This window comes from Aspergillus bombycis, assembly GCF_001792695.1.
Source record: "Aspergillus bombycis strain NRRL26010 chromosome Unknown contig00078, whole genome shotgun sequence".
NCBI classification, from domain to species: Eukaryota; Fungi; Ascomycota; class Eurotiomycetes; order Eurotiales; family Aspergillaceae; genus Aspergillus; species Aspergillus bombycis.
In genome coordinates, this window is record NW_019170080.1 from 160,202 (window position 1) to 172,971 (window position 12,770).

At 49.1% G+C, this 12,770-nt stretch overlaps 4 protein-coding genes across 4 annotated transcripts; 2 read left to right on the plus strand and 2 right to left on the minus strand.

Moving 5' to 3' along the window:
• Nucleotides 1-2,580: 2,580 nt before the first annotated feature.
• Nucleotides 2,581-4,452, plus strand: ABOM_009319 (uncharacterized protein; the record flags this gene model as incomplete). The annotated part of the gene is made up of 1 exon (XM_022536447.1): nt 2,581-4,452. The coding sequence occupies one exon, from the start codon at nt 2,581-2,583 to the stop codon at nt 4,450-4,452; it is 1,872 nt and encodes a 623-aa protein (XP_022386718.1).
• A 1,098-nt stretch (nt 4,453-5,550) lies between these two features.
• Nucleotides 5,551-6,277, minus strand: ABOM_009320 (GNAT family N-acetyltransferase; the record flags this gene model as incomplete). Its single annotated transcript, XM_022536448.1, has 2 exons — nt 5,551-6,153; nt 6,254-6,277. The coding sequence occupies 2 exons, from the start codon at nt 6,275-6,277 to the stop codon at nt 5,551-5,553; spliced, it is 627 nt and encodes a 208-aa protein (XP_022386731.1).
• Nucleotides 6,278-8,136: 1,859 nt separating this feature from the next.
• Nucleotides 8,137-10,054, plus strand: ABOM_009321 (uncharacterized protein; the record flags this gene model as incomplete). Its single annotated transcript, XM_022536449.1, has 3 exons — nt 8,137-9,657; nt 9,716-9,781; nt 9,845-10,054. Coding segments are annotated over 3 exons (1,797 nt in total), but the record flags the coding sequence as incomplete, so codon positions are not given.
• A 318-nt stretch (nt 10,055-10,372) lies between these two features.
• On the minus strand, nt 10,373-11,475 carry ABOM_009322 (putative mitochondrial carrier protein; the record flags this gene model as incomplete). Its single annotated transcript, XM_022536450.1, has 2 exons — nt 10,373-11,298; nt 11,418-11,475. The coding sequence occupies 2 exons, from the start codon at nt 11,473-11,475 to the stop codon at nt 10,373-10,375; spliced, it is 984 nt and encodes a 327-aa protein (XP_022386732.1).
• Nucleotides 11,476-12,770: the final 1,295 nt, after the last annotated feature.

Consider the following 12,770-nt stretch of genomic DNA (forward strand, 5'->3'; position numbering starts at 1 on the left):
GCTGAATCGCATCTGGTCCTGAAGTAATGTTGGGGTTTGTTGTGGATCTACTCTGGCTTTGGGAAATTTGGCTTCCCTGAGTTCGATGTTTTGAGAAACAGAAGGGAGAACCGACGAAGCGCTCTGTAACAGGACCTAGAAGGAGTTGTTCAAGATGAAGAATGAGGGCAGCGAGTTATGCTGTTACTTGTGCAAACCGGTTACTGTGCAGAAAACACCCCAGCGCTTGGATATACAATGGTGTCCGGATAAAGTACAGAACCTTTGGCAGTGATACCTACTGGCTGGACCAGTCGCTGAGACAGCGATCGGCTACTCTGATGCCTAGGGAGTGTCTCCGGTCACTAGTCATGTTTACCTTGGGAGCTCAGACTCGGCGCATGTCCTTAATATTTGATTATCCGCTGGTGCCTCTAGGTAGAAACCAATGTTAATAATATCCTCACAGATCAATGTCTCCGTCGCTCTTGTGTTTCTCGTCTTCAGGTACGATGATTACGCAGGTGTGACCTCTAAACAGAATGTACTGGAGACAAATCAGATCTCGCTTTGTAAGGTGTTGCTCGTTTCTAGTTTCTCGAGCCGGGTACTACCATAAAGTTTTGTATCAGTCTTTTGCTGCTCAAAAAGACTCTTTCGAACAGCACCTCCAACCCTCTAAACCTCATCATGATCATTGCAAAGGTTCTTGGGCCATCTCACTTGGAAACAGCATGTGGGAAATTCGATCTCCATGCGCGTTGTTTGACAAAGGCGTGGTCTGTTAATTACTCGGAAGTATGAATGATGTTGGATCCCGCTATCGGTAACTGCCCCTGCCCTGCCGTTGACACTATTGACTTCAGGTACCTACGAAAATGTTTATAATACCTGTACCGGAGACATCCAATCGAGGCTACCTTGGAGCCGGATGAAGAACTGGATTCAAGATCAAGATCCTGAAGATCACCAGCGCTCTTATGACCTCCTTCGAGCTGGCTGTACGGAAGGCCTGGGATGCAGTTCCAGGGACCTTTTCGAAAGGCTTCATTGATTCCAATCAGGAGAGGTGTCAGGAGGCCCTTAGTGGCCATGGTAGACTCTACGATAGTCAAATTATGATATAGACAGAATTGCGTCGGATTCCAATTCCGGCCATGTGGACTAATCTAGCATACCACCGGGAAAGACCAGAGTACATGGAGTGGAAGCGATCAGCTTACATACAGCAGACTAAATCGAGGTCCCTGTTGCCGTGGCTGACAGGGCTGGTGCGATCCAGGTATATCAGACCTTATGACCTGATAATAGTGACCTTTTGAGAACAGACTTGCGCACCCGCTCGTGCAATAATAAATAATTATTTTAGTAACTAGTTTATATATTTAGAAACCATAGATGAATACTGAATCAATTAAACTTACTCCAGGAAACCCTATTTAATCAGGTAATCTACATAGGTTCCCTAAATTTAGATTGGTTTTAGTCTTACAATGTAATACGGAGTACCTAGAGCAGGTTCTGCCCTCCATATCTGCACCCGAAAATCGGTGGGTTCGGGGCGGCTCCAGCGGGGAGCCCATGCCACTCTAGGTAGTTGATTGCTAACTTTGATATTTCTCGATAGAATGGACACCTTTTGATAGCCTTGATAAGAAGAAGAAAGGAAAGTGGTTGGAGATACTTGGTTCCTAGCCTATCGAAGATTAGAATCAGACAAAAATATACATAGATTGGAGAAATATAGAAATTCTCCATCTCGGTTGTAAGACATTAGTATATTCCGATACTGCCGCAGAAGGAGCTTTCTAGACTAGCTGGGAGTGGGATTAAGTCATATATAATACATAAGTTAGCGCGAGTAGGATTGTATAGGTAATTAAAGATGCCGTTGCTACTTTTTCTTGAAGTGTGTCTAAGTTAGCATACCTGCGTCAAAATGGGGACAGGCCAGAATAGCCTACTCGCTGTGAAGGGTAGATTGTATGGATAGCATTAAAGTCAAGCACTGTGGGCCTTTTGCCCGGGCTAGCTCCGGGCCAACCCGAGCCGCTAACGTAGCCCAATATCATTTCAATGCTAAAGCCGTGCCTGATTGAGTTTACTACTATTAAGACCTGGAAAACAGAGAAGGTTTAACAAGTCAGTCAACTAGAACCACCATGCGCGTACAATTAACTGGATCAGGCTAGAATGGTTCGGAAAGCGATTGCATGCAACCTACAAATTGGATGCTGCCGCAGCCTAGCTAGGATCCCGAAAGCAGCATACCGAATTTCTGGGCGGAATCTCAGGAATTGTCGTGGCCACCGTCATTCTCAGGCAGAAACTGCTGCCTGTCTTAGTAGACAATGAAACCCATGAACCTATCACAAATTTGAATAGTTCTCAGGTAAAATGTATACCATCTTTCAGCATATTTACAAACAGGCAACGGGGTCTAGTCGCCTAATTTTTACAAAGCCCCCTTGCTTTTAGGTCTATCTATATAGACGGACTGGGGGGCGATCAATAAGGTGCTGTACTATAATCATCACGTCCAGTATCATTCAATTAACAAACTTTCAACCATACTTCGCATTTTCAAAACCCTAGATCAATATGTCGTCTCAAGAACAGACTCAGGCCCCACAATTCGGCGAGGAGAGAAAGATCAGAGTATTTGGAAGCAGGAACGGTCGGCTACAGACCGACTGTGATGATAAAGACGGACGTATTGCTCTGAAGATCGCCTCTCTATTTGGCAACGCAGACATTGTGCAAAATCTCCTAGAAGAACGAGCCCTGATCAACAGTATGAGTGATAGAAGTAGCTTTATGCAGCAAACCCTTGCGGCGATGCACTTCCAAAGAGCCTTTTCTTCCCTTGTGCCTTCGGGGGAGCCAGCTCGAGCGCAGCTCTTGGCCTTGGTGGCTGGATGCACGCCACTGATATGTGCCGCAGAAGGGGGCCATACAGCTGTGGTTCAGATGTTGTTGGAGAACGGCGAGGACGTTAACGAAAGAGATACGACTGAAAAGGAACGGTCACCGATTCATTTGGCCGCCTTAAATGGGCATGTAGAGGTCGTCAAGCTTTTACTGGAGAGGGGGGCCAATGTCGAGGCGCAAGATATGAACATGAACACGCCGTTGTGTCTAGCCGTTGCGACGTGTCAAGCCGCGGTGGTAGATTTGCTCCTGGAGTACAATGCCAAAGTCAATGTCAGGAACTCTGAAGGCCGAACCCCACTAGCTATTTTGGTCACTGCCGCACCTGAAGGGCAAGGAACCACGGCGTGGAGGATCATCATGCAGCGTCTGATTGCAGATGGAAGTGACCTGGAGGCGCGAATTGAATCGAGCGGCTACACTCCACTGATCCTAGCTGCGTCTCATGACCGTATCGATATTATAGAGCAGTTGCTAGAGGCCGGGGCTAATACTGAGGCCCGGAATTCCAACCACTACACAGCACTGTTTGAAGCTGTATTCATGGGAAATCCAAGAATGGTGGAGCTACTCCTAGACCATAAAGCCAAGCCTGTTACTCTTGACAAGGAACAGGAGACGCCTCTGGGTTATGCAGTCGCACTCGGTAGTAACCCACCCGTCTTCTGGAGGAAGAGCGAAACCTTCGACATGCCAGGAGTTGTGGACGTGCTCCTGAAAAGCAAGCCGGACTTACTGTTAATGAGGAATACATTGGGACAAACTCCAGCAGGGATAGCTATCTACCACGGTAACTCAGAGATGGTGGAGCTGCTGCTCAGATATTCAAATAGCAACACTGAGCAGGGAATACTCCACATGCCGCTTTTGTGTCAAGCTGCGCTGGAGAGTAACGAAGCTATGATAGAGGTTTTGATCCAGGGAGGCGTATCTCTCCTAGGAACAGACGGCCGCTACGGGCGTAATGCTCTTTCTTGGGCGGCCAGCCGTGGCAATAAGGCTGCATTTACGCGACTGTTGCAGGCTCCTGGATGTGGATGGGACAATGTGGACCGAATAGGCAGGACCGCACTTTTCTATGCCGTCGTCGAAGGTCATACGGGCTTTTTCGAAGAACTCAGATCACGTGGCGGCGACATTCATCGCCCAGATCGATTTGGCCTCACGCCTTTGTTCGCGGCCGTTCAACATGGTCATTGTAATATCGTACAGCAGATTCTCGAGACCCATCCGCTCAACCATGAACCCCAGGATCGCTTTGGTCGCAGTCTAACGTGGTGGATACAATTAACGGGTCATACCCAGATGCGAGACCTTTTGACTGGTTACGGCATGCAGCTAAGAGATGATGGACAGGGACAACAGGGCCGGTACCAGCTTGGGGTGGGATCTAATAAAGCTACACAAACATGTGATGCCTGCACCATGAGCCTTTCTCGGGATAATCGGGGCGTTGTATGTGGTGATGGAATCGAGAAATATAGAATATGCCACATCTGTTGCGCGTTTGGCGCCACTTGCGAGGATTTCATGAGGAAATAGAGATTTCAGGAATACAACAGCGTGTCGTTCTGTGCTATAATGAAGAACAAAGAACATGAAACTCAGCATAAAACTAAAACACTTTGCCTCATTACAACCCCATTCAGGTGATAAAAAATGAGGGAATCTCATCTGAAATCCCTGCACCATATACCCCTATGGCAAAACAGTCCTGATCGCAAACTCCAAGGCATTGAACAGGATAGTAAAAGCCCTCCAGACTAGATTGATACTGGCTCTCGTAACATCCAGGAAGGTGCTTCGAGCAAATAGAGCAACGGGGAGGCAGCATGTGACTCGCCATGTATTGGTGCCGGTGTTCCTCACTGAGCTGATTCATTTCAACTCCATACTTATGGAAAATGTTCGCTGAAACAAGCAGAACAGCAGGTATGGTCCAATCTAGGATGTCGGCGCTGGGCAGGGCCTCCAGACACTCGAAGGCCATAGAGACATTGCCTATATAAAGCCATTCGACATTACCAACTCCAACATTGAACCTGACCGGGTACTCTCCATCTATCTTTAGTCCTAGACACAGGAAAGTCTAAGCCTAATCCTGACGTAACACGACTCCAAGTATATGGTGCCAGTCCCAATAGTGCATGGGTGACTTGGAACTCTGAGAACATGCTTTGGCTACCGTCCGAGTACCGGCCATCCCTTCAGGGAGCTCAGAGCTAATACCCCCCTGAAGTCATGGGAGAACTTTTCAGAGTTCTGGTAAGTAGAAAGTTGAAGAGTTTCTACCGGATTAAAGGAATTCCTATTGCCTTTTAAGCTGCCATTACTAGGTATCTATAGCACGCCACTGCGGCAGGCATGCTGCTTGATTGCCGTTCTGATGCTCTCAGCCTCCCACTTAATGAATACCATCGCGACCTCCGCCCTAATGAGTCTGAATTGAAAATGGTCTCGAAGCCAATCATAGACTATGCCCTGAATTCGCTAAGTCCTTGGTGATTCGAAAGATCGTCCAATAACCGAGGTGGCCATTTAGCTCTATTGAAAGAGCATCCTATGATTCCTATACCCGCCTGTCTACGAGGTCAACCTGCGCAGTAGTGCATAAGCAGCATCTATACACTTATCCAACAATTAATTCTTACTATTCCTCCCTAGAATCTCCTCCCTAATACCCTCCAAACCCCTCTTCTGCGCCCCAGACTCATCAAAATTATCCTCCGCAAGCCAACCCTCCAACGCCTCCTTAACCCCTCTAGAATCCCACTCCTCCTTCAACATCGAAAACCAAGCCGTATCCCGATTCCTCCCCTTAACCACCATATGCTGCCTAAACACCCCCTCAAACATAAACCCAAGCCGCTCCGCTGCCCTCTTCGACCCCTCATTCAGCGCATTGCACTTCCACTCCACGCGCCGATACCCTAGCTCCTCGAACGCATACTTCAGCAGTAGATACGACGCCTCCGTCGCACCCGTCGTGCGTTGCAGTGCAGGCGAGAACAGCACCCACCCGATCTCGAGCCTTAGTTGCTCAGGCACGATGCTCATTAAGGTAATCCAGCCCAGAACCTTTTGGCTTTTGTCAACGATGGCGTAAAAGAGTGGGTCGGTGGAGCTGCATTTGGTAGTTACTGAGGTGTAGAATTTGTCGAAGTTGGTCTCTGGATAGGGTCCTTCAGGGAGGTAGGTCCATGTTGATGCTTTGGTGGGGTCGGAAGTGCCGCCGACGAGGGACTAGAGGGACTCCGTGTGGGAGGGGGATAGATGGATGAGGTCGATTGTGCAGCCTCGGAGTTGTTTGGGGGTGGGCTGTTTGGGCTGGGGGTTGGTTGACTGGGTCGCCGAGGGGGGTGGCCATTGTGGTAGTGGTGGTTAGTAGCAGGTAATTGCTATGAACTTAGTACGCCTTTAGTGCTAGGATGACGAGGAAGCAAAGGATGTTGGGTATGGAACTGATTGAGATATCGTAGCTGTTCGTGTATTAAAATAAATACACTGCAAACTCTATTTGGTTGTCTTCACCGCTGTGTATGGGAGTTAAGATAGTTGTATGCCGGTCCTGTTAGTGTAGGGAGATGGGAAAAACGACAAAGAAGGCATGTACTACGGAGCCCCGGAGGGACTGAGCTACTGGTCTATAATATAGTGATTTACTATACTAACACACGTGCTTACTTCTTTAGGGAGGCAGGGGTCTCGGAAATTGGGATAGAGTTTGCGTGGCATTGCAGCAATTAGACGCGGCCAGCCCAATGATGAAAGCTCGAGTCCCCGGGGAATACATCAGCCCATATACTACACCCTAAGCAGGTACAAACCTTCGAGCACATGCTAATCCAGAGGGAAGTAACAGATATCCCATGAGTCCTTACTTTGAAGTACTCCCCGATAACCTACCCAAACCCCTCCCTAGTACTAATTCGCACTAAATGCTGAAAAGTTCCCCACCCGCCGCCACAAGGCTGATGATGGTCACTGACTCTTCCTTCATCGACATGACACCCACCGACGTCATGTGTATCGGGCGGCAAATGCAAATGATCGTCATATTTGATCGGTTTAATTCTCACCAAAAATTCACTGGGAGGTAAAAAGAACGTCCACATCTATCCGTCACGCGCGTGCCACCAATCTATCAGAAGATCGATCGATGGATGATCAAAGAAAGTTCTGGTTCCGCGGGATTAACCGCCTTGTTTTCCTTGGTTGGCGGTCGCCGTAACCACTCGCTTTTGATTGAGGCCAGGGACTTATCTACTATAGTCTATAGTGGCAAGATCTATGTATAGTAGGTAGTAAGGATGAACCGGGGGTCTTGATAAGACAACCTATGTCAAGGACATGTTTCACATAACCGCTGGGTTGCAGAAGTGCTTGTTAGGTTGCGCTCGGGCGAACTTGGACTAAATTAGGGCTGTCGAGGCGCGCGGGGAGGCATTCATTGGGTACCGCTGGAGCTAGAGTCCGTAGGAGTACTGCTAGTAGTAGTATAGGTGCTAGGAAAGGTTGATTCGAAGAAATTCATGTCGTCGAGTGTACTATCAATAGATACCCATCATCCATGGGCATGTGTTATATCTACAACCCTTCTACTCCGTACAGAGAGAGAGAGAGAGAGAGAGAGATAAAGTCACCAAGTGGCCGCCCGATGCGGATCATCGCTCAGCCTGACCCCCAAAACCCAAACGGCCAGTCCAATGGGTGATTCCTGCCCAGCGATCACGACAGTCGAATAATAAACGCCTTTTCTTGTCTTTTGTCCCCCACTTTTCAGCTGGACCGCCCGCGTTTACGAGGCACGGGGGCTGGTCCTTTTTCCTTCCCTTCTGACACTGAGGCTCGGTCTTATTTCTCTTCGCTTCTCTTCTTCGTTTGCTTATCTTTCACTTTTCTTTCTTTTTGCCCTTCTTTCGCTTGCAGAGGTTACCCCTCCTTGTGCTTTGCCTTTGACCCCTGCCACCTTCTTAGGGTTTCTTAATCCCACCACAGCTGTTTCTTGGAAAGTTGTGTTTGCCAAGTGCTTCTTCCCCCTACGTCACTTCTTGTGTCTCCTCTTTTGAACCACAAAACCGCCCCGCTTCGACAGCCCACATCCCAACTGTCATCATTGGAAACACTATAGAAAACTAGGCCCATTTGATCCCAGAAGAGAACAAAAAAAAATTCTAAAAAAAAAAAGGAAGGCGTGACACAAATCAAAGAACCAAATAACATAGTCTTCACGCCAAGATGCCTCGTCATCAACAACACCACATCGTCCCATGGACCGATTCCGAGTCCGACTACTCAGAGTCCGACTATTCCATGGAAAACGGCCGCCGCCGAACGTCCTTTAGGAGGCGTTCCTTCTCCCGTCATCGCATCAGCCCCGATCACGGCAGCACCACTTACCTGAGTCCCGTCGTGCAGGACGTGCATCTGCACCGCTCTGCTTCCACAGGCGCCCGGCGACGACGGTCTCACGAGCGCCCCCCGCCACCCCCGGCCGTCATCGTCGATATCAAAAACGAGTCGCGGAATCAGGGCTCCAACAGAAGTGCCAACAAGGCCCGTAAGGACCAGCACCAGGAGACTTACATTGATCCCTACGAGTCAGAAGACGAGACCCTCCTACGTGCTCATCATCGACGTCCTCGTGCCAGCACTGCCAGTACCCCACGAGAGGCGTCGCCGCGGCAACATGAGCGGGATTATGAGCTGGTGATCGATCAGCGGCTGCTGGAAAAGAACGACCATCGACAAGATCTGGAACTGCTGAGACAGCAGCAGGAAATAGAGCGCTTAGAACGGGAATTGGCTCGCAATCGTCTTGAAGCCCGTGACGCTCGTGATTCTCATGATGTTCGTATCCTCAAGCAGGAGGAAGATTGGTACGAGGATGAGATTAGCGAGCGACTGAGGAGGCTTGAGAGGTATGAGAAGAGCCAGCGCATGGAGGAGGAACAGCGACAAGCGGAACGCCGCTGGAAGCTGCATCAATTTGAAGAAGCCCAGCGCCATGCTAGGGAGGAAGACGGCGTCAAATCAAGACTGCGCGAAGAGAAGCTCAAGGAGCTCCGACACAAAATCGAAGAAGAGGAGGAGCAGCGCAAAGCAGAACATCGTTACAAGCTGCGTCAGTTTGAGGACGCCCAACGCAAAGCTAGGGAGGACGAAGATGTCAAATCAAAGCTGCGGGAGGAGAAGCTCAAGGATCTTCAACGCAGGATCGACGCGGAGGAGGCGCAGGAACGACTTAAAGAGCAGATCCGTCAAGAAAAGCTCAAGGAACTCCAGCGCAAGATTGACGAAGAGGAAGAGCGCGAGCGGATCAAAAAAGAGATCCGAGATGAGGAGGCGAGAGCCCTGCTTGTAAAACAGGAGAAAGAACGTAAAGAAGCTGCGATGAAGGCAGCGGCCATCGAGGAATGGAAATTGAATGAGGAGCGGCGGATCAATGCCGAAAGAGAAGCGAAGCGGAGACGTGACGAAGAATTTAGGACACGACTGAGGATCGAATTCGGTTACACAGAGGAAGAAATCGAAGAGATAATCACCAAAAAGAAAAAGAAGGAGGAGGGGAAGAAAGAAGAAGGTAAGGGGGAAGAGAAAGAGAAGAAAAAGGAGAAGGAGAAGGAGAAGGAGAAGGAAAAGGAGAAGGAGAAGGAGAAGAAAAAGAAGGGAAAGGAGAAGAAGGACGACGACGACGAAAGTGAAAAGGAAGAGAAGGAAGAACACCGCCGGGCGACTTGGATCAAGGTATGCTACCTACCTACTAAAAATTTCCGTGTCTAGCCAAACTAACATCAGTGTCTAGGTCCACCGCAGACATCTTCTGCCTGATACTCTGATGGCCTATCACTTACCCTGGGACTGGGATGACGTGAGTGCCCTCGAAGGCTTGATATCTCCGAAGTAGGCAATGCTAACTGACAGGTGTCAACAGCGCGATAGCAACTATATTATTATCAAACAATGGATCTCGGAAGACTTCCAGGAAGAGCTCTTTGACCACACGCGCCGACTTCGCGAAGGCAAGCTCATTACCCAGACCTCCAACACACTGACAGAGTTGAAGGTCAATGACAGGAAGAAGGACAAGATGTACCTTGTGCGGAAGAAGAGCCCCAGTCGGCGGGCATGGATTTTTACTTGATCAGCCGATTGAATTGTTTTGCGAAACACAAGTGATACCTCTATACGTCTGCTTTTCATGGCTTAGGATTTGGTGTCCGAGCTGTCTATTGACTTTTATGTAAACTTTGATGACTTGTTGGACCTGAAATGTTTCGTGTTGATGTTCATTTTTTCGTCATGAGTTGGGATTCTGATGATATATGATCGCACCTATATATGATACAATGATGATTGCCACGATGTATACCCAAACTCCTTTATCACCCAACCAAAACTCCCAAATATATGCTCGAGCAAAGGAAAGAAATAGGTTATTTGTTATACAGACATCTAGCACTTAGTCTCTTGATGCCCAGTGATTCTCCGCACGAAGAATCAGCTCCTCATACACTGTCCATGCGAGTGCTGAACTTAGCGCTTTTCTGGTGATACGCAACCCTAAGCCGCCCAACAAGCTCCGCACGCCATCTTCTTGAATCATCATCTTCACCGCTCGCATCATGTTTCCGTACTTGTTTGGCATAAGTTGCAGTCGAGTCTTGACCGCATCAAACGGATTAGTAATCGCGGTAGCAAGGCCGGCCGCCAATGCTCCAGAGACAAAGTTAATTGATGAAGACGATGACTTCAGCGATTGGTCACCGGTTCCCGAGTCGGCTAGCGATGCGAAGCGCCGCTTCAACTGCTCATAGAAAAGAACATAGAGCCCTGCGTACGGGGCATCACGGGCAGCGGTTGCCCCAAACCCAGCAAAAAGGCCTCGCACACCTTCTGTGCGGAGGATATCGCGCCCTGCGCTGTACAGACTGCCATATGCGTAATAGCTCGACTCATACCGTACTTTCAGCACGGTGACGGGCATCATCACAAATCCCGCCGCAACACGAGCGGCTGCACCCGTGGCAAGGTTGGCCGAGTTCGACAGCTTCGGAAGAGCAGACGAAGACGCCGCACCTTTACCGTTTGCGCCAGCATTGGAGAGGGCGACTGGAACCCCGGTATGCGCTAAACCTTGTCGTAGGGCATTGAGACTTGTGAAATAGAGCGCTGAGCCGAAACCTGTCCGGAGTGCGGAGGGAAGGGTTCCGCGCCATAAGCCGCGAATTCCATTCGGAGAAGAGATAATGGACTTTATGGTCGGTAGAAGCGTGGCGTTCTGAGACTGCTGGACTCGGGTCTTGAGGAGGTCTGCTGGCTGGAGGAGGATGGCGGAACTGAGGCCGGAACAAAGGCCGGCGGCGAAATGAAAAGTAGTTTTTGATGCTGCCAGAAAATTAGATAGGAGTCACTTTGTTTGGTCTAACGAAAAAATATTGTAGTTTTCTCTAACGGGCCAAAGAAAGAAAACCAGTGAAACAAGATTGTCAAATAGAGGAACATACTCGTAGTGGCAGAGGTCTTTTTCACCTGCGGCACTGCATATGCAGCGCTGTTCGACATCGCAAGGTTATTCACAGGCCCAGCCTGGAAAGTTCACGGAACGAAGTTTAGATGTGCTCGAAATGTTGATTATTAGACAGTGAGTATCACAGCAGATTCAATTCATCCGCAACCGACACCGCTTTTTCGTAGATGAGAAGCTTGCGAGAGACCGGAATGCGGTCACAGTCACGAAAGGGGCGGCAGAGACCACATCTCAAGCGAGACAGAAAAAGTGAAGACGAATTGGAAAGGTCAGATCTGACATGTACTACTAGTACTCAGATCAGGTACGATGTGAGGTTCCAGAAAAACGGAATTGCCGGTCGTATTTTTCCTCTCAAACATCGCGGTTGGTGAAGTCATCAGAGTTCCGTTTCGAATGCACTATGATTGGCCGGATACAGCCTCAGGCGGCCACATGCGGTGTATTTCCGGTACTCGAATACAGGACTCAGTTTGGTTCGGGGAAGGTGTGCAGTACGGCAGAGTTACAGTACATCGGCTTACCTAACTTTTATGCCAAACGGGTTACGATCCCCGGCCACGAGACGTTTTAGTTGGTGTCCATGTAGTATTTTGGGTGCAGTAAGACCTGCGACTCCACCTGGAACTGTACCCATCCATGGATGTACCGAGGTATATGTATGGAATTCTGCCAATTGGGAGATGATTTCCCGTTAGACGAACCCAGCCTTAAACTCTCCCGCAGCAATTTTGGGGGAATAACTCTTGACTGAAAATACCCTTCGTTCGATGTCTCATCCAGGGATCTTCAATACGAAAGTTGTATTGTAGGCCGGATGCATCCATAGTTAGGGCAAAGTCAAAATTACACCCGCACTCAGTAACCAAGTCCTACTAAGTACTAGTACCTAGCACAAGAAATGATTCGGCAGTTGGCGGAGTCACAGGCTAGCCAATCGGTTTCCTGTAAATGTGGATTGACAGCCTGCGATGCTTGACCTACTCGTAATCAATCGACGTCACGGGTCTGCATGAACCGAACGGATGTCGAGTTAGTTTAGGTACAAAGTAACTCCACGAACGCCAGTCGACGCCTCTCCCTTTGTACAGTCACTTTTCTTTTTTTCTTCCCCTCTTTGTATCTGCCATGCCCTCATTTCTATAGCTCCTCCTGATAATTACCCCGTCACAACAGAGATTGACCATCATCCGTGGACAGCCGGAGTCGGTCTCTGCCCGTTATGCCTGAGTGGCCTGCCCTTCCCTTCTTTCCATATCCGCCTACCAAGGCTGGCTACTGGAGTCCCGTTACGTCGACCTTGAATTGGTGCGAGGAGGTGTGTCCAACC